We start from the raw sequence: 22341 nt of genomic DNA, 5'->3' as shown, positions 1-22341 counted from the left end.
ACAGTATGAACAATAACTGAGCCTCTCTCAACAGATGGCTCATACAATAACCCTTTAGTTAAGCAATAACTATATACATGTATTGCAGAGAGTCCGCACTTGGGACGGGCTCCCAGCATCCACTACGGACTACGAGAAATAGAATTACCGGTGAGTAAATTCTTATTTTCTCTGACGTCCTAGTGGATGCTGGGTACTCCGTAAGGACCATGGGGATTATACCAAAGCTCCCAAACGGGCGGGAGAGTGCGGATGACTCTGCAGCACCGAATGAGCAAACTCAAGGTCCTCCTCAGCCAGGGTATCAAACTTGTAGAATTTTGCAAATGTGTTTGAACCCGACCAAGTAGCCGCTCGGCAAAGCTGTAAAGCCGAGACCCCTCGGGCAGCCGCCAAAGAAGAGCCCACCTTCCTCGTGGAATGGGCTTTTACTAATTTAGGATGCGGCAGTCCAGCCGCAGAATGTGCAAGCTGAATCGTGCTACAGATCCAGCGAGCAATAGTCTGCTTTGAAGCAGGAGCACCCAGCTTGTTGGGTGCATGCAGGATAAATAGCGAGTCAGTTTTTCTGACTCTAGCCGTCCTGGAAACATAAAGTTTCAGGGCCCGGACTACGTCCAGCAACTTGGAATCCTCCAAGTCCCTAGTAGCCGCAGGCACCACAATAGGTTGGTTCAAATGAAACGATGATACCACCTTAGGGAAAAATTGGGGACGAGTCCTCCATTCTGCCCTTTCCATATGGAAGATCAGATATGGGCTTTTACATGACAAAGCCGCCAATTCTGACACACGCCTAGTCCAAGCTAAGGCCAAAAGCATGACCACTTTCCACGTGAGATATTTTAGCTCCACGGTCTTAAGTGGCTCAAACCAGTGGGATTTTAGGAATCCAACACACGTTAAGATCCCAAGGTGCCACTGGAGGCACAAAAGGGGCTGAATATGCAGCACCCCTGTAACAACGTCCGAACTTCAGGCAGTGAAGCCAGTTCTTTTTGATAGAAAAAGGGATAGGGCCGAAATCTTGGCCTTTATGGATCCTAATTTTAGGCCCATAGTCACTCCTGACTGTAGGAAGTGCAGGAATCGACCCCCCTGGAATTCCTCTGTAGGGCCTTCCCGGCCACACACCAAGCAACCTATTTTCGCCATATACAGTGAAAAAGTCTTGCTGTCAAGTCTTTCCTAGCCTTTATCAGCGTAGGAATAACTGCATCCTGAATGCCCTTTTCCGCTAGGATCCGGCGTTCAACCGCCATGCCGTCCAACGCAGCCGCGGTAAGTCTTGGATCAGACAGGGTCCCTGTTGCAACATGCCCTGACTGAGAGGCAGAGGCCATGGGTCCTCTGAGAGCATTTCTTGCAGTTCCGGGTACCGAGTCCTTCTTGGCCAATCCGGAGCAAAGAATATTGTTCACACTCCTCCGTTTATTACAATTCTCAGCCCTTGGGTCTGAGAGGAAGAGGAGGGAATATATAGACCGACTGGAACACCCACGGTGTTACTAGTGCGACTACAGCTATCGCCTGAGAGTCCCTTAACCCAGCGTAAAACCTTTTTTATCTTTTTATTGAGGTGGGACGCCATGTAGTCCACCTGAGGCAGTTTCCATCAATTTGCAAAACTGCGTGAAGACTTCCTGATGAAGTCACCACTTTCCCGGGTGGAGGTCGTGCCACTCCCGGAATGAACACTGCTGACAGTGCGCTTACTTGATTCTCCGCCCAGCGAAGAATTCTGGTGGTTTCTACCCTCGCCACCCTGCTCCTTGTGCCGCCCTGGCGGTTTACATGAGCCCTGCGGTCTGACTGGATCAGAACCGGTAGGTCGTGAAGCAGGAACTCCGCTTGACTTAGGGCGTTGTATATGGCCCTTAGTTCCAGGATATTGATGTGAAGGCAAGTCTGTTGGCTTGACCACAAACCTTGGAATTTTCTTCCCTGTGTAACTGCCCCCCACCCTCGGAGGCTTGCATCCGTGGTCACCAGGACCCAGTCCTGAATGCCGAATCTGCGGCCCTCGAGAAGGTGAGCACTCCGCAGCCACCACAGGAGGCTCCGCAGCCACCACCCTGGCCCTGGGGAATAGGGTGATTAACCGATGCATCTGAAGATGTGATCCGGACCACTTGTCCAGTAAGTTCAACTGTCCTTGCATGGAACCAGCCGAAGGGGATGGCCTCGTATGATGCCATCATCCTTCCCAGGACTCGAGTGCAGTGATGCACTGACACCTGTTTTGGTTTTCAATGGATTCCAGACCAGTGTCATGAGCTCCTGAGCTCTCTCTATCGGGAGATAAACCCTCTTCTGGTCTGTGTCTAGGATCATGCCTAGGCGAGGCAGATGAGCTGTAGGAACCAACTGCGACTTCGGAATATATAGAATCCAGTCGTGTTGCCGTTTCACTTCCAGAGAAGGTGATACGCTGTCCAGCAACTGCTCTCTTGATCTCGCTTTTATGAGGAGATCATCCAAGTATGTGATAATAGTGACACCTTGCTTCCGCAGGAGCACCATCATATCCGCCATTACCTTGGTGAAATTGGTAATGACAATCCCGTACCGCAATTCTGAGGTACGCCTGATGAGGTGGATAAATGGGGTCACGAAGGTATGCATCCCTTATGTCCCGATTCATTTTAGGCTTGCAATGACCGCTCTTAGCGATTCCATCTTGAACCTGAACCTTTTCAGGTATATGTTCAGGGATTTTAATACAATATGGGTCTAACCGAACCGTCTGGTTTCGGGATTATAACATGGTCGAATAATAACACCCTCTTGTTGAAGGAGGGGACCCTTGACCACAACCTGTTGAAGATACAATTTACGAATTGCAGTTAACACTGGCTCCCTCTCTTGGGGGGAAGCCCGCCGGGTCCTCGGTGAGGGGGCATCTTCTCACAGTCCAGCCTGTATCCCTGCGATACAATTTCTATTGCCCAGGGATCTAACAGGGAGTGAACCCACTTGTGGCTGAACTTACGAAGGCGTGTCCCCCACCGGGCCTAGCTCCGCCTGTGGAGCCCCAGCAACATGCGGTGGATTTTTGTAGAGGCCGGGGAGGACTTCTGTTCCTGGGGACTAGCTGTGTTGTACAGCTTCTTTCCTCTGCCCCCGGCTCTGACCAGAAAGGACGCACCTCAGACTTTCTTGTTTCTTTATTCGAAAAGCTGCATTTAATAATGTCGTGCTTTCCTAGGCTGTGCAGGAATATAAGGCAAAATATCAGAATTACCAGCTATAGCTGTGGAGACCAGGCCCGAGAACCTTTCTCCACATAATCCTCAGCCTTCCATATGCCTCTTAAGTCGGCATCATCTGTCCAATGTATGTCTACAGGACACGTTAAGCAGAAATCGACATAGCTTTTGTCTCTAGGACCCAGTATACTCATGTCCCTTTGGGCATGCTTTATAATTATATATCTATCACTTAAGACAGCATCTTAAAATATTTATATGCATACTAGGGTCTCAATCTCTGCTGATAAGGTACCTGTCCACGCTGCCACAGCGCTATAAACCCATGCCGACACAATCGCCGGTCTGGGTAGTATACTAGAATGTGCACACTATCTGCAGGATCCCTGAGAATAGCTAGTGCAAACAGGACACCCAAGGGGAAGATTCTCAACACATCCTGGCCCTAGTGGGGAAAGGATACAGCCTGAGAATTCTCTTGTGGGAAGCTGCCGTCTCTTGTCTGGAGATTCCCGCTCTTTTTCCTCATGAGAGGAGGGAAATTTACCTCAGCATTCTTCCCCTTAACATGTGTACTCTCGTGTCAGGGACAGATGAGTCATCAGTGATATGCAAATCATCTTTTATTCCAATAATCATATATTGAATATCTTTTAGCCCTCTTTGCTGTAACTTTGCATTATCGTAGTCGACAGTGGAGTTAAACTCTGTGTCGATACTTTGTTATTTTGGATAGTGAACATAGAGAGACTCTGAAGGACTCTGTGACATAGGGACAGACCAGGGTAGATTTCCTTTCTGTTCCCTAACCTTTTGTGCAATAATTTTACCTCAGCACTTACACATATCCAAACAGGTGTCGGCGTTGTCGACGGAGACACCCTCCCACACACACATCCGCTCTATCACCTCCTTAGAGGAGCCTTTTACCTCAGACATGTCGACACATGCGTACCGACACACCACACACACAGGGGATGCTCTATTTGAAGACAGTTCCCCCACCAGGCCCTTTGGAGAGACAGAGAGAGAGTATGCCAGCACACACGACAGCGCTATATAATACAGGGATGTACACTATACTGAGTGATTTTTCCCCTATAGCAGCTTATATACACAGTTTTGCGCCTAAATTTATGTGCCCCCCCTCTCTTTTTTACCCTTTGTGTACCAGGATACTGCAGGGGAGAGCCTGGGGAGCTTCCTTCCAGCTGAGCTGTGAAGAGAAAATGGCGCCGGTGTGCTGAGGAAGAAGGCACGGCCCCCTCAGCGGCGGGCTTCTGTCCTTTTATGTACTTTAATGGCGGGGGTTAATGCACATATACAGTTTATCAGACTGTATTATGTGCTTTTCGCCAAGTAAGGTAATCTAATTGCTGCCCAGGGCGCCCCCCCCCCAGCGCCCTGCACCCATCAGTGACCGGAGTGTGTGGTGTGCTAAGGGAGCAATGGCGCACAGCTGCAGTGCTGTGCGCTACCTTAATGAAGACCGGAGTCTTCAGCCGCCGATTTTCAACTTTCTCTTCGTTCTTCTGGCTCTGCAAGGGGGATGGCGGCGCGGCTCCGGGACCGGACGACCGAGGACTGGGCCTGTGTTCGATCCCTCTGGAGCTAATGGTGTCCAGTAGCCTTAGAAGCCCAAGCTAGCTGCAAGCAGGTAGGTTCGCTTCTCTCCCCTCAGTCCCACGTAGCGGTGAGTCTGTTGCCAGCAGATATCACTGAAAATAAAAAACCTAACAAATACTTTCTTTTCTAGGAAGCTCAGAAGAGCCCCTAGGGTGCATCCAGCTCTGGCCGGGCACAGATACTAACTGAGGTCTGGAGGAGGGGCATAGAGGGAGGAGCCAGTGCACAACAGATCTAGTACCTAATCTTTTTTTTAAGAGTGCCCAGTCTCCTGCGGAGCCCGTCTATACCCCATGGTCCTTACGGAGTACCCAGCATCCACTAGGACGTCAGAGAAATAAATATTAAAAGGTCCAATTACACAGCAAAGTAAGGTGGGAAGGGAGCAAATGAAACAAAACCCATATAAACTTAGTGCAACTGAATAGCCACAATCACGTCCCTATAATTACTACTTTTCTTCATTAATATATACAAACGTCAACATTAAATGCCCTGAAAACATGGATATAAAAAGGACCAACTTACACTGAAAGCACATACTTACCTTATTGGAGGAAACAAGAGTAACTTCACCACTACTTTTGCACAGAAAGAGAAAAACTTAAAGCATTTTTAAATCTACGTTTGCTATCCATCCATTGACAGGTGAACGGAGGGTGAACTGATGCGCTCATATAGGGAACTATTTCTTCTATGTAAAGGGCAAAAAGGCTTTTACAATACACATGAAGCAACCCAGTGACAGTAGAGCGCATAATCAGATACCTCACATCCCTATAGCTGCAAGCATTTTGTCATTGGCATCAATCTGACCGAAGAAAACATTTAGAATGTTTACATAATTTACTGAAAAAACAGAATATGCACATGAAAGATGCATATAGCCTAAATACACTTGTGCTACATACACAAATAGACTCAAAAGCTAAAAAGTACTCCATCACAATACACACATACAGCTGTACACATGAAGCAGGAGCACTGGCATTTTGAATACACCCTGACACTATGGATAAGTGCTCTTATCTAATGCTTCTGCTGCTTATATGTATGTGACCAGTCTACAGCTTGCTGCCATCATGCACTTCTAATGGATTTTTTAACTTTTAGTTGATTTATAAAATTAATAGTCAACGGACGTTGCTGGCTTTTTATCTAAATTAAATTAATGTTTTTTGCACTTTATGCACACACACACAATATATATATATATATATATATATATATATATATATATATATATATATATATAAATAAAGATAGAGGGTCCACACTCACGTTTGAATATAAACAGTGCTGGGGTGACATCCAATGAGGGAGAAAATTTCCACTCCAATACAATTTCAAATTTGGGGAGCACTCACCAGTCTTCAAGTAGAAAAAAAGTTTATTCAAACCATCAGCAGCAAATAGTTTATGTCGACGTTTCGGTCATGGTTCTGACCTTTGTCAAGATACCAGTGCAATGAACTAGTGCTACCTATATACCCATGTAAATCCCTCCCTCCAATTAATCTCAGCAACTCCCCCACACCCCATACATACATACATACATACATACATACATACATACATACATACACATATACTTTTACTTACTCCACTCTGCACAAGATCTGTGTCTCCCATCCACACGCTTTACTCGCTCCCACTCAAAGTTACAGTACTTTTTCTGGGCTGCGCCCATTCTGTGGAATGCCCTCCCAAGCACAAAAAACTCACCTCTAATCTCCAACCCTTCAAGCGTTCCCTGAAAACTCATCCTTTCAGATAAACTTATCAAATTCCGGACCCACCCACATAACCTTCAGTGCCTCCCTATCTAATTACATCCTCTCTGTACAGTCCACACATAACTTCATGTATTTTGTCTGTCTTGTCATTCTTCACTTTACACCCTCCTGACCCTTGCTGCCGCAGATCACTCATGTAGTCGTAGAAGATCATGGCTGTCTGGTGGCCTCTGTTAGGCTCCATAATGAGTTTGTGAAGAAAGTGAACTGACTTTTTCAATGTCCAGTGCTACTTATTTACAGTTCTGTGCCGGATTGTGTCTAATCTACCTATGCGCTGCACGTTCAGAATCTTATTGCATACCCCTCGTGTGTGTGTATATATATATATATATATATATATATATATATATATATATATATATATATAGGTTTCACAGGCGGATCGGCACTCGCCTATTGAGTAATATAGCTCCGGTGCCATCTGGAAATCCATAATAGAAAAACAGCTTTGTCCCATACAGCGGCACTCGGAGACTGGTTCAGAAAGTGCAATAAAGTGCTTTTAAGTCATCATAATAATAGTATTGCATAGTATTGCAACCTGTTATTATGATGAATTAAAAGCACTTTATTGCACTTTCTGAACCAGTCTCCGAGTGCCGCTGTATGGGACAAAGCTGTTTTTATATATATATATATATATATATATATATATATATATATATATATATATTATATTTACTACGGTAGAATACTAGTAACAAATGGAGGGACTGACAGAGTGGATCTGCAGATATTAATGTCTAGCAAGGAATAAGCCTTGCAGCTTCATTCAAAATGGATTATAGTGGCGATAGCCTATTTTTGGGAAGACCATTGCAATAATCAATGCGGGAGATAATGAAAGCACGGACTAGCGTTTTTGCAGTACTTTTTGTAAGATATGGTCATATCTTGGATACTGTTCTTAGATGTATGTAACATGATGTTGTGTGTGTGTAATATATATATATATATAAAACACAATAGTGCAAAAATAGCGCTGCTACCTAAATAACAAGACTAATATCATTAAAAATTAAAACAGTCAATAACACTTCCCCTATTTAGGGGGGCTGCTAAAAGGGTCCTCTTGTATGAACTCTATTTCAAAAGTCCAAATAAGTAAAATGTACAGAATGGTAGAACCCAGCGCCTTCTGTGTTATGCAAACTCCAAGTGCAAATTAAATACTTATATGCGTACGGCATCCCATGTGGATATCAAGCATGTGATATAAACCGTAGTTCTCCTGATGTCGGTCCTGTAGCTTTCCCACTAACTTCGTGGACGGTCCGTATGAAAATTAGAAGAATACCACAAAATAGTGTAATATTGCCAGCGTATATGAAGGTGTGCATAAGTGAATTTTCTGATGTGATTGGTAATTGTGCCTTTAAATAAACAGTGCACCCAGTGTCATAATAGAATGACTGTGAAAAAGTGCCCACCGCCTGTAGTAATAATAAGATTTTACTTACCGATAAATCTATTTCTCGTAGTCCGTAGTGGATGCTGGGGACTCCGTCAGGACCATGGGGATTAGCGGCTCCGCAGGAGACAGGGCACAAAAATAAAGCTTTAGGATCAGGTGGTGTGCACTGGCTCCTCCCCCTATGACCCTCCTCCAAGCCTCAGTTAGGATACTGTGCCCGGACGAGCGTACACAATAAGGAAGGATTTTGAATCCCGGGTAAGACTCATACCAGCCACACCAATCACACCGTACAACTTGTGATCTGAACCCAGTTAACAGTATGACAACATAGGAGCCTCTGAACAGACGGCTCACAACAAGAACAACCCGATTTTTTTGTAACAATAACTATGTACAAGTATTGCAGACAATCCGCACTTGGGATGGGCGCCCAGCATCCACTACGGACTACGAGAAATAGATTTATCGGTAAGTAAAATCTTATTTTCTCTAACGTCCTAGTGGATGCTGGGGACTCCGTCAGGACCATGGGGATTATACCAAAGCTCCCAAACGGGCGGGAGAGTGCGGATGACTCTGCAGCACCGAATGAGAGAACTCCAGGTCCTCTTTAGCCAGGGTATCAAATTTGTAGAATTTTACAAACGTGTTCTCCCCCGACCACGTAGCTGCTCGGCAGAGTTGTAATGCCGAGACCCCTCGGGCAGCCGCCCAGGATGAGCCCACCTTCCTTGTGGAATGGGCCTTGACAGATTTAGGCTGTGGCAGGCCTGCCACAGAATGTGCAAGTTGAATTGTGCTACAAATCCAACGAGCGATCGTCTGCTTAGAAGCAGGAGCACCCAGCTTGTTGGGTGCATATAGTATAAACAGCGAGTCAGATTTTCTGACTCCAGCCGTCCTTGAAATATATATTTTCAATGCCCTGACAACGTCCAGCAACTTGGAATCCTCCAAATCGCTAGTAGCCGCAGGCACCACAATAGGCTGGTTCAGGTGAAACGCTGACACCATCTTAGGCAGAAAATGAGGACGCGTCCGCAGTTCTGCCCTGTCCGAATGGAAAATCAGATATGGGCTTTTATACGATAAAGCCGCCAATTCTGACACTCTCCAGGCTGAAGCCAGGGCCAGTAGCATGGTTACTTTCCATGTAAGATATTTCAAATCCGCCGATTTGAGTGGCTCAAACCAATGGGATTTGAGAAAATCCAAAACTACATTAAGGTCCCACGGAGCCACTGGGGGCACAACCGGGGGCTGTATATGTAGTACTCCTTTTACAAAAGTCTGGACTTCAGGAACTGAAGCTAATTCTTTCTGGAAGAAAATCGACAGGGCCGAAATTTGAACCTTAATGGACCCCAACTTGAGGCCCATAGACAATCCTGTTTGCAGGAAATGTAGGAATCGACCCAATTGAAATTCCTCCGTGGGGGCCTTCCTGGCCTCACACCACGCAACATATTTTCTCCAAATGCGGTGATAATGTTGTGCAGTCACCTCCTTCCTGGCTTTAACCAGTGTAGGAATGACCTCTTCTGGAATGCCTTTTTCCCTTAGAATTCGGCGTTCAACCGCCACGCCGTCAAACGCAGCCGCGGTAAGTCTTGGAATAGACACGGTCCCTGCTGAATCAGGTCCCGTCTTAGAGGTAGAGGCCACGGATTTTCCGTGAGCATCTCCTGAAGTTCCGGGTACCAAGTTCTTCTTGGCCAATCCGGAGCCACGAGTATCGTTCTTACTCCCCTTTGCCGTATAATTCTCAGTACTTTGGGTATGAGAGGCAGAGGAGGAAACACATACACTGACTGGAACACCCACGGTGTTACCAGAGCGTCCACAGCTATTGCCTGAGGGTCTCTTGACCTGGCGCAATACCTGTCCAGTTTTTTGTTGAGGCGAGACGCCATCATATCCACCTTTGGTTTTTCCCAACGGTTAACAATCATGTGGAAGACTTCTGGATGAAGTCCCCACTCTCCCGGGTGTAGATCGTGTCTGCTGAGGAAGTCTGCTTCCCAGTTGTCCACTCCCGGAATGAACACTGCTGACCGTGCTATCACATGATCTTCCGCCCAGCGAAGAATCCTTGCAGCTTCTGCCATTGCTCTCCTGCTTCTTGTGCCGCCCTGTCTGTTTACGTGGGCGACTGCCGTGATGTTGTCCGACTGGATCAACACCGGCTGACCCTGAAGCAGGGGTTTTGCCAGGCTTAGAGCATTGTAAATCGCTCTTAGCTCCAGTATATTTATGTGAAGAGACATCTCCAGGCTTGACCATACTCCCTGGAAGTTTCTTCCCTGTGTGACCGCTCCCCAGCCTCTCAGACTGGCATCCGTGGTCACCAGGACCCAGTCCTGTATGCCGAATCTGCGGCCTTCTAACAGATGAGCACTCTGCAACCACCACAGAAGAGACACCCTTGTCCGTGGCGATAAGGTTATCCGCTGATGCATCTGCAGATGCGATCCGGACCATTTGTCCAGCAGATCCCACTGAAAAGTTCGTGCGTGGAATCTGCCGAATGGGATTGCTTCGTAAGAAGCCACCATCTTTCCCAGGACTCTTGTGCATTGATGCACAGACACTTTTCCTGGTTTTAGGAGGTTCCTGACAAGTTCGGATAACTCCTTGGCTTTCTCCTCCGGAAGAAACACCTTTTTCTGAACCGTGTCCAGAATCATTCCCAGGAACAGCAGACGTGTTGTCGGGGTCAACTGAGATTTTGGAAAATTCAGGATCCACCCGTGTTGTTGCAGCACTACTTGGGTTAGTGCTACTCCGTCCTCCAGCTGTTCTCTGGACCTTGCCCTTATCAGGAGATCGTCCAAGTAAGGGATAATTAATACGCCTCTTCTTCGCAGAAGAATCATCATTTCGGCCATTACCTTGGTAAAGACCCGAGGTGCCGTGGACAATCCAAACGGCAGCGTCTGAAACTGATAATGACAGTTTTGCACCACGAACCTGAGGTACCCTTGATGTGAAGGGCAAATTGGGACATGCAGGTAAGCATCTTTTATGTCCAGGGACACCATAAAGTCCCCTTCTTCCAGATTCGCTATCACTGCTCTGAGTGATTCCATCTTGAACTTGAATTTTTGTATGTACAGGTTCAAAGATTTCAGATTTAGAATAGGTCTTACCGAGCCGTCCGGCTTCGGTACCACAAATAGCGTGGAGTAATACCCCTTTTCCTGTTGTAGGAGGGGTACCTTGACTATCACCTGCTGAGAAAACAGCTTGTGAATGGCTTCCAATACCGTCGCCCTGTCTGAGGGAGACGTTGGCAAAGCAGACTTTAGGAACCGGCGAGGGGGAGACTTCTCGAATTCCAACCTGTAACCCTGAGATACTACCTGCAGGATCCAGGGGTCCACCTGTGAGCAAGCCCACTGCGCGCTGAAATTCTTGAGTCGACCCCCCACCGTTCCTGAGTCTGCTTGTAAAGCCCCAGCGTCATGCTGAGGGCTTTGCAGAACCCGCGGAGGGCTTCTGTTCCTGGGAAGGAGCTGCTTGCTGCCCTCTCTTACCCTTTCCTCTGCCTCGGGGCAGATATGACTGTCCTTTTGCCCGCTTCTTATAGGACCGAAAGGACTGCGGCTGAAAAGACGGTGTCTTTTTCTGTTGGGAGGGGGTCTGAGGTAAAAAGGTGGATTTCCCGGCAGTTGCCGTGGCCACCAAATCCGATAGACCGACGCCAAATAATTCCTCCCCTTTATACGGCAATACTTCCATATGCCGTTTGGAATCCGCATCACCTGACCACTGTCGTGTCCATAAACTTCTTCTGGCAGATATGGACATCGCACTTACTCTCGATGCCAGAGTGCAAATATCCCTCTGAGCATCTCGCATATAAAGAAAAGCATCCTTTAATTGCTCTAAAGTCTGTAAAATACTGTCCCTATCCAGGGTATCAATATTTTCAGTCAGGGAATCCGACCAGACCACCCCAGCACTGCACATCCAGGCTGAGGCGATGGCTGGTCGCAGTATAACACCAGTATGTGTGTATATACTTTTTAGGGTAGTTTCCAGCCTCCTATCAGCTGGATCCTTGAGGGCGGCCGTATCAGGAGACGGTAACGCCACTTGTTTTGATAAGCGTGTGAGCGCCTTATCCACCTTAGGGGGTGTTTCCCAGCGCGCCCTAACCTCTGGCGGGAAAGGGTATAATGCCAATAACTTTTTTGAAATTAGCACTTTTCTATCTGGGTTAACCCACGCTTCATCACATACATCATTCAATTCCTCTGATTCAGGAAAAACTACAGGTAGTTTTTTCACCCCCCACATAATACCCCTTTTTGTGGTACTTGTAGTATCAGAGATATGCAAAGCCTCCTTCATTGCCGTGATCATATAACGTGTGGCCCTACTGGAAAATACGTTTGTTTCTTCACCGTCGACACTAGATTCAGTGTCCGTGTCTGGGTCTGTGTCGACCGACTGAGGTAAAGGGCGTTTTACAGCCCCTGACGGTGTCTGAGACGCCTGGGCAGGTACTAACTGGTTTTCCGGCCGTCTCATGTCGTCAACTGATTTTTGCAATGTGCTGACATTATCACGTAATTCCATAAACAAAGCCATCCATTCCGGTGTCGACTCCCTGGGGGGTGACATCACCATTACCGGCAATTGCTCTGCCTCCACACCAACATCGTCCTCATACATGTCGACACACACGTACCGACACACAGCAGACACACAGGGAATGCTCTATTGAAGACAGGACCCCACTAGCCCTTTGGGGAGACAGAGGGAGAGTTTGCCAGCACACACCCAAGCGCTATAATATATATGGGAACAACCCTATATAAGTGTTGTATCCTTATAGCAGCTTAAATATAGTAATATCACCAAAAAAAGTGCCCCCCCTCTGTTTTACCCTGTTTCTGTAGTGCAGTGCAGGGGAGAGTCCTGGGAGCCTTCCTCACAGCGGAGCTGAGCAGGAAAATGGCGCTGTGTGCTGAGGAGAATAAGCCCCGCCCCCTATTTCGGCGGGCTCTTCTCCGGAGTTTGTGAGATCTGGCAGGGGTTAAATACATCCATATAGCCTCAAGGGCTATATGTGATGTATTTTTTAGCCATAAAAAGGTATTATACATTGCTGCCCAGGGCGCCCCCCCAGCGCCCTGCACCCTCCGTGACCGCTGTGTGAAGTGTGCTGACAACAATGGCGCACAGCTGCAGTGCTGTGCGCTACCTCAGGAAGACTGAAAAGTCTTCTGCCGCCTGCTTCTGGACCTCTTCCATCTTCGGCATCTGCAAGGGGGGGCGGCGGCGCGGCTCCGGGACCGGACTCCATGGCTGGGCCTGTGTTCGATCCCTCTGGAGCTAATGGTGTCCAGTAGCCTAAGAAGCCAATCCATCCTGCACGCAGGTGAGTTGACTTCTCTCCCCTAAGTCCCTCGATGCAGTGAGCCTGTTGCCAGCAGGACTCACTGAAAATAAAAAACCTAAAAACTTTTTCTAAGCAGCTCTTTAGGAGAGCCACCTAGATTGCACCCTGCTCGGACGGGCACAAAAACCTAACTGGGGCTTGGAGGAGGGTCATAGGGGGAGGAGCCAGTGCACACCACCTGATCCTAAAGCTTTATTTTTGTGCCCTGTCTCCTGCGGAGCCGCTAATCCCCATGGTCCTGACGGAGTCCCCAGCATCCACTAGGACGTTAGAGAAATATATAAGTACCCTCAGGACTTGTAAAACTTGCATGTAGGAATAACTTTGTATGGTTCTTCTCCTGTGGTTCTTGTTGGGGACCCTTAGAAATAAAAGAAGGCGCTGGGTTCTACCATATTGTGTGTGTGTGTGTGTGTGTGTGTGTGTGTGTGTGTGTGTGTGTGTGTGTGTGTGTGTGTGTATATATATATATATATATAAAAAAAAACACAAATACACACACAAAACACATACACATAAATAGGGTTCACTACGGCTGGCCGGCGGTCGGGCTCCCGGCGACCAGCATCCCGGCGCCGGGAGCCCGACCGCCGGCTTACCGACAGCTTGGCGAGCGCAAATGAGCCCCTTGCGGGCTCGCCATGCTACGGGCACGGTGGCGCGCTACGCGCGCCACACTATTTTATTCTCCCTCTATGGGGGTCGTGGACCCCCACGAGGGAAAATAATTGTCGGTATGCCGGCTGTCGGGCTCCCGGCGCCGGTATACTGAGCGCCGGGAGCCCGACCGCCGGCAAACAGAAGACCACCCCATAAATACCCACATTTTTATGATCACATCTTCTCATGCACCGCAGTGTTTGCTCGTTAAATCTAACTTGGGTCAACTGCTTTCCTAGGTGTTTTATAGTTGGGATGCTTAGTGGAAGCCTTACCTTTAAAAGCCAGTGTGCAGGTAAGCTTCAAACCAGGGAGCATGTGAGGTTATAGTAATAGCAATGTTTACAATTCTGAGTAGAAGTGACCAGATGGGGAAAACTTTGGCGCAGTTCTTCAAACTTAACAAATGCTGCAACAGTTTTAACTAGTATTCCCTGTTTATAAAGTGCAGAAAGAAACAGTTTGGAGTGTTAACATATAAAGGTGAGCGCAGGTCTTCTATGATTTATGTTTGAACAATGTTGTCACATACCACATGCAGATACAGAAGTACAATTATATATATATATGCCCATTTCATTCTGTTCTTGGTCAGACCTCTTTGCCAGCTTAGGAGGCTAGGCTATCTGATATTCTGTGAATGATAAACTTACGATGCAGAAATGCAGTGTCAACTGGTAAACTCACACTGCAACAGTGCCAGGAATAGCACAGCAGCAAAGACTATGGGGCTAATTTAGATCTGATCGTAGATGTGCTAAATTTAGCACATCTACGATAACTTACTCTGACATGTGGGGGGGGGGGGCGCCCGGCACAGGGCTAGTACGCCCCGCATGTCAGGCCCTGCCCCCCTCCCCCCGGATGCAAAAGCATTGCGCAGCGGTGATGCTTTTGCACCTGGTGAGCAGTTTCCTGCCTGCGCAGCTCCTGCGCGCTGGCAGGTGGTCACCCGCAACGGTCCGGACATGCCTGCATTGTCTGGACCGCACCCCAACAGCGTTCTAATACTGTTGGCACGCCCCCTCCCGCCCCCCGCGACCGCCTCTGCCTGTCAATTAGGCAGAGGCAATCGCAGCCCAGAGATGCTGTTAGCATCTCACTGTGCTCCCAGGGTGCACAGGCGCACTCCACAAAGGGATTCAGACTGCCAGTCAAACTTGCTCTGCATCAGATCCAATTACAATGGAGTGGGTATTAGCAATGGGGCAAAAACCAAAAAATATTACCTTGACAATCCACTATAGCCTTAACAGCATATGTAACTTATATTTCAACTTTGGCCTTGAGCCCTTTTAGGTTCTAATAACTTATAAATAGATTTGCTGTACTTTCAAGTGCTGCATTAGTTTCCAGCTCAGATAAGAGATACATTTACTAAAGGTCAATTTTAATCGATTAAAATCTGTCTTAATCGATGTATGGCTTCCAGGGCTAAAACACACATTTACTAAGAGACGATTTTTTTAATATTAATTTTTAAAGGTTAATGTGTGTTTTAGCCTTGGAAGCCCAACATCGATTAAGATCAATTTTAATCGATCTGAAATCAATTAAAATCGATCAAAATCGACCTTCACTAAATATATATCCCCAAGATTCAACAGTGATGTGCACACAATATTATTTGTTTCTGAAGTCTTATAGCTGCTCACTATAAATATTAAGTTGAAGCAGCTTGTCTAAAATAGTTTCCACACAATAGTCAGGCACTCCTTTACTCATGAAACGGTGTAATAGAGCTCCACAGGGGAAGAAGGGGAAATACATAGTGATTATGCAGGTATCCGGTCTCTAGGTCAACCACACTTAGGTCGACATGCCAAAAGGTCGCATGAGTTTTTCACATTTTTTTTCTTTTTCATACTTTACGATCCACGCTGACTACAGTTGGGATCTGTAACCTGTACTGAGCGCAGTGAGGCACCTTGCGAGAGGATACAGTGCACTAATTGGGGTTCCTGATCACCCTATGAAGAATACACCCCAAAAAAAAAAAAAACCTCATGTCGACCCTTTGTCATGTCGACCTATTATAGGTGTAGACTTAGATACTGTCGACCATTAGTGATCGACCTAGGCACTGTCGACCCTATGAACCACACCCGTTATGCATATATACAAGAAGTACAGCCCCCCTTGAAGAACAGTAGTTATTTGCCTTTTTAAATAAAGGAGATTTTGGGTATTTTTTTTGCACGTTTCCCCCCCGCATGCTGGTACTTGTGGTTCTCCAAGTACCAGCTTGCGGGGGAGGCTTGCTGGGACTTGTAGTTCTGCTACAAAAAACAATATTCTTTATTTTTGTCACTTGGCTATCAGCCCCCCATCCGCAGCCCTTGGATGGGGGGGGGGGGGGTACAGCCTCGGGCTTCACCCCTGGCCCTTGGGTGGCTGGAGGGGGACCCCTTGATTTAAGGGGTCCCCACTCCTCCAGGGTACCCCGGCCAGGGGTGACTAGTTAGTGATTTAATGCCACGGCCGCAGGGACCGATTTAATAGTGTCCCCCGGCTGTGGCATTCTCTCTCTGATTAGTGGAGCCCGGTGCTGGTGTTAAAAATACGGGGGACCCCTACGTTTTTTGTCCCCCGTATTTTTGGCACCAGGACCGGACACAGAGCCCGGTGCTGGTTGTGAAAATACGGGGGATCCCCTGTCATTTTCACCCCCGTATTTTTATAATCAGGACCGGCTCAAAGAGCCCGAGGCTGGCTATGCTTTTTTCACGATTTTTTACTCAGTTTTGTGCCATCCATGAAGTCCAGGACGCACACTATCGTCAATTCGTCCGTTTTTCGACAGCGGGACTGTCGAATCCGTTTTTTATTGAATATGTCGAATTCGGGTCCCAGCTGGAGGGTGTCTGGCTGTCGAATTGAAAGCATATACCCCTATGTCTCTCCAAGATTTGATAAATCTCCCACAGAGTTCTGTGAAATTTGTGCAGTGTCTAGATAAAAGTTTACATCTCTCCATGAGGACTGCGCCATATTTTACAGTTATTAGTATATCTTATTATACATGCTAGCCCATTAGCGAAACCATGAGAGCCAACAGTGCTGGTGCGAGGGGTAAAAAAACCAAAACACATGTTGCCCTTCTGTACAAATTTCACACATATATAATATTTGTATGCTTCTGGTCAGTGCGTTATTACATATGCACATAGACAAATTCACAGGATTAGTATTTATGGTGGAGTCCAAATGCGGATAAGGTAAAACTAGCCGCACTGTACTACAGGGCCTTTTTCATTTAATTTTCCTTGTTTCTGCTTATTTATTCACTGCAGCATAATATGCAATGGTAATGGGTAGATTTATTGGTATATTGTATTCAGCAACACTTTTGGGCTGGTAGCCAAATGCTTGAACAACATGGACTAAACCATAATTGTGATAACTGCAAACTAATTTTGGATTAGTACCAATGGAATCTGGTCTCTAATCCAGTGTCATGTTCAGGATTCATATTAGATCAGCAGTGTAAGCAGACATTATTATATTTATTCCCTTACCCACTGATTACATTAGCAGTTGACGCCAAAATGGTTTATACCAACATCCCAGAATAGGTTATTAGATTAGCAGCACCAGAGCTTAAATATTCACTCACTGCCCAGATTACAACACCAAAGCCTACAGTGAAATAAAAGCAAAGGTTATACCAAAGGGGCGCAGGCAAATTATAACAGTGACTTACACAGGTTATAACTGCAAAGGTGCCCAATTTATACCAGTATTACCACAGCCTAGATTGAATCAGCAGTGCCTTGTAAATTTCTCTCACTTCCCCCAACAAATTTAGCAGAGGGGCGCTCATACAAAGAGGACAAGTCGTGTTAGGCGTTGTGGCTCCTAGAAGGAAAAACAGAGCTGCAAAAATTCAAAGCTACCCTCACTACAAGAGAAATGGGCAAATCCTACTACACTGACTGACCTGACAATACAAGCAATCAACTGCAGATGGTGCATGAGAACTTGTAAAACAAAAACAATCAGGTGCTATTCCGTAAAGCATGACATCAGTTTTCTCATGCTGCAGAGGTCCAAGCAGCAATGAATGTGTTTGTGTATATGTGTATAATCAACTCCAGTAAATGGAGATGTTCCACTAAAATGTGTACTCATGTCCATTGGTGGTAGGCTGCTCACATGTAACATTAAAAATGTAGCCTTACCCCGAGATGACACAAAACCCTCCTAATTCAACATTACAGTAGAACATGTTCCTTTGCCTCAGAGTGCAAGAAAAAAAAAAATTCCCTTGGTCATTGCCTCTTTAGATTTCTAGCCCCCACAAGCTACTCCCATTCTAATATATTACTTCTAGAATACATATGGGAGCAATTTGTAGCATGCAAAAGGAAACACAGCAAGTAGTATGTCACACAAAGCTAAAGTCATAAAACCGTTGCACATCAAACGCACAGCAGCATGTGAGACTCCTCTTAAGGGTAGGGTCACTGCCTACATCCTTATAATGTAGCATCTCATGCCCTAGCAGCAGACATTGAATCAGGGGGTGGTATTCATGTGACCGCCGGTCAGCTGACCGACAGTCACATGACCTCCTCCGTGAGCCCGATGGCTCACTATCCAGATGGTCGGCATGCCGACCAACAGGGACTATTTCTACTCGTGGGTGTCCACGACACCCATAGAGTGGGAATAGAACCCGTGGCGACCGCAGGTCGCCACCAAGCCCGCAGCGTGGCGAGCGCAGCGAGCCCGCAAGGGGCTTGCTGCACTCGCCCCTCCCCGCCGGGATCCCGGCGTCGGTATGCTGCCGGGATCCCGGCGTCGGTAAGGTGACCGGCATTCAGGAGACCGCCGGTCACCAGTACTACACCCGTATTGCATTATGTTACCACACATAAAGATAACACACAAAAGTGTCTCTGCTGCCTTCCAAAATCTTGGTATTTCCCCAGACGCCTGATTCTATAAAAACACACTCTGGAGCACAGTGCTAACTCTTTTTCAGTGTCAGATGATCAGCCTCACACATACAATGAAGCCCAAGGTTTATCTGGGGAAATACCAGGATTTTGGAAGGCAGCAGAGACACTTTTGTGTGTTTTGTCTTTATGTGTGGTAACATAATGCAATACAGTATATCAGGTAATCTACTGTTATAAGTGAAGCATAGGGTGTTATACATAGAATATTTACACAATAGATGTCCTTGCTAATAAAATGTTAGTGCACAGACCAAAATAAGATGAAAAGTCCAAACATATTAAATTGAATGAACTAGTGGCAACATCTATATTTATGCACAAGGAAGATAAGCCATACCAGGGCCGAAAGGGATACGTTCATTAGGTCGACATGTGAAAAGGCCAACATGCATTTTTCAAATGTATTTTTGTTTCATTTTTTTTGAACTTTTTCATACTTTACGATCCACGTGGACTACGATTGAGAATAGTAACCTGTGCCGAGCACTGCAGTAGCGGAGTGAGGCACCTTGCCCGAAGCATGGCGAGCCATGTGAGGGGACACTATGTACTAATTTGGGTTCCCCATTACTTTACAGAGAAAACACACAAAAAAAAAGTTTTAAAAAATCATGTCGACCTTTTTCCATGTCGACCTAATTACAATGTCAATTGTGGTCGACCTAATGACTGTTGACCCAAGTGCGATAGACCTAGTGACCCACACCCGGCCAAAATGTGGCAGCTACTTGTCAGCCATTCCTTCTAACCATCAATGCCACAAATGAGAAGTCTGAACACTTCATTTTATTTTATGGAGAAAAATAACAAAGTAATCTAATCATAATCTGTGTACAACCTACTGTAGGCCTACACTGACAATAATGATGACAGTGTAGCATGTGATCACAAAAAACACTACCGCTACCTTGATGTCCCTGCATTTAGCAAATGCTAACTCCTTTAGGGACAGTGCTACACAGTAGGCATTGCAGCTTTGACTCGGATTTTCAAAGCTGTTGATTGTCGGAAACTTTGACTGATGGATTTAAAACAGCATCTGTAACAAGCTCTAAACAAGCCTTACTTAGCATGCATTACCGTTGGCATTTTAAATCTATCAGTCAAAGCCGCCAATTATCTGTGACTTCGATAAACTAAAGCTTAGTAAAGCTACTCCTACGATTCACTTCTATCGTCTAGCATCCCTCTCACCCACCTATCCCTGCTTCACAGTCCTAAACTAATCTTCCTCTCGCAGATCTACACATCTACTGTACCACTTTGCAAATTACCTACAATGCCAACCTATATACTCCATGTTCCAATTTACAATACTTCTCTTCATCTGCCAAGTCTTGAATGCTAACACTCCTCCATCTCAAACCTTTAGAAATACTCACCCTCTTGCCCTCTTAAATCTATTTGTGTCCAATAACCACTTCTTACTCCTGTGCCACTACTCCTGGATGCCACGTTTTCCCCACTGTCCAGCACTAAGAAGCAATATAGTGCATTATAAATCAACAATCATAATAAAGTAGAGAGGGATTGAAAAGCTGTGTGGGAGTGGCGTTCTTGTATTTCAGAGAGCTACCATGGCCAGTGGGAGTGGTACTGAATCCTTGAAAGACTTTGCACCCGCTGCAATCAGAATACCACATTCCAATTTAGACGCTTTTGCAAAAAATAAAAATGACAGGTTTATTGGTTTTGTTACAGCCCAGATACGAAGGAAAGGATATATTGCCTAAAAACATTTACAAGTAAAACGTGTCACTGGTAAAACTAAACCCACCTGGCTTCAGATGTCCATTGCGGCAAGGTAGGTTAGTACTGTCACTACACAACTCCATTTGCGCGTTCTGACCTTGCATATCTGCTTGCAGCTTTGCTATGCACACAGAGGAAAAGGGGAGAAAATAAAATGAACTAAAAGAAAAAAAAAACCCTAAGAGATGATCAAAAAAACAGACAAAGTACTGCTAGGATGATGTAAACATGACAATACCCAGGTTAAGTCAGAAGAAATGGGTGGTAATTTCTGGTGGGAACTGGGACAATACAATTGCTAACATTAATATGTAAAAATAGTTGGAAGAAGCAGCTTAATTTTCATTTTATTTTGTTTTTTTAAATATACCCACTTTTTGCTCCTAGTTTTAGAGATCACAGCAAATCTTAGTAATCAGGTAAGGTAGTATAAAGACAAAGTTTTACATGGAGCATACGAAGAGTGTATTTTTCGTTTCATTAAACCCCTAAATTATTGTCCAAAATGCTGGACTTTTGCATATTTACTGCACACATTGGCCCAAGGGTATTTAGAGCTTTTATAAACTAATAAACAGTGCTCTTTTTGGGCTTTGTAATTCTCTTCTCTGGTGATAAATATACTGTATTCATATTTTATAGTGCAGAAAAGTGACGTGACAAGTTAAGACTTGACTCCAATAAGGGAACAAAAATATATGTATGAGCACTTATATTCTTCATTACAATAGTAAATACAGTTCACATGGATGTTGTTCATACACTTAGCTAGAAAAGCATGAAAAATGCACTTTTCCTTCAAGCTTAAATGATCCAGTTCTTACGAACTATTAAAAGTGTCACTCTTTCAGACTCAACTTGCTCAGCCCTCTCTTTCAGCTGGTTATGGTTTGCGTGCCTAGACTTAGAAAGTCAGGAGAACACACTTTATTACCTCAGCAGGTTTGTCTGTTTTTAGGAAAGTCCGAGACATACAACATTTCATACAAGGACTATGCTGAAAGATTATGGAGGTGAGATGACAAGACATTACAATAAAATAAAAAAAAAAACAATGACTTAAAATGAGGTTTCTCATTTTGTGTAGTATTACTACAGTATAGTCTCAATATGTTTATTTTATTCATAAATCAGCAGGGGGACAAAACAAATGTATAAAATAGACAAGTGTAACTCCCAGTGTACTAGAATTGGGCTTTTGCATTTCAAGAAATTTTATTTACAGTGTTACATTTTAAAATTAGATATATATAACAAATCTTCCACAAATGTGCAACTCAAGAAAATGTATTTTAAAACAAAAATCGAGCACATGCAAAGCGCACACAAACGTGTTAGTAACACAAATGAAGCAAGGCTTATACATAATTCATATTTTTACAAAATGCTTTGTAAAAATGAGCTCTTTATTTCTCTTATTAAAAGATGCTGTGAGTGCCGTCCGGCTGCATGTCATTTTATATAATATATATATATATATATATATATATATATATATATATAT

At 45.4% G+C, this 22341-nt stretch overlaps 1 protein-coding gene across 4 annotated transcripts in view; it reads right to left on the bottom strand.

Moving 5' to 3' along the window:
• The window catches only part of SPAST (spastin), a 169783-nt gene that overhangs the window by 60684 nt on the left and 86758 nt on the right, over positions 1 to 22341 (bottom strand). For 3 of the 4 annotated variants that reach the window (XM_063917818.1, XM_063917819.1, XM_063917816.1), the window contains exon 4: positions 20863 to 20958. The exons of the other annotated variant lie outside the window; for it this stretch is intronic. In XM_063917818.1, the coding sequence (XP_063773888.1) occupies positions 20863 to 20958 (96 nt within the window). The remainder of the gene's footprint in view (positions 1 to 20862; positions 20959 to 22341) is intronic. 4 annotated transcript variants of the gene reach the window in all.

This window comes from Pseudophryne corroboree, chromosome 4 (genome assembly GCF_028390025.1).
Source record: "Pseudophryne corroboree isolate aPseCor3 chromosome 4, aPseCor3.hap2, whole genome shotgun sequence".
NCBI classification, from domain to species: Eukaryota; Metazoa; Chordata; class Amphibia; order Anura; family Myobatrachidae; genus Pseudophryne; species Pseudophryne corroboree.
This window is presented reverse-complemented; position numbering and strand designations above follow the sequence as displayed.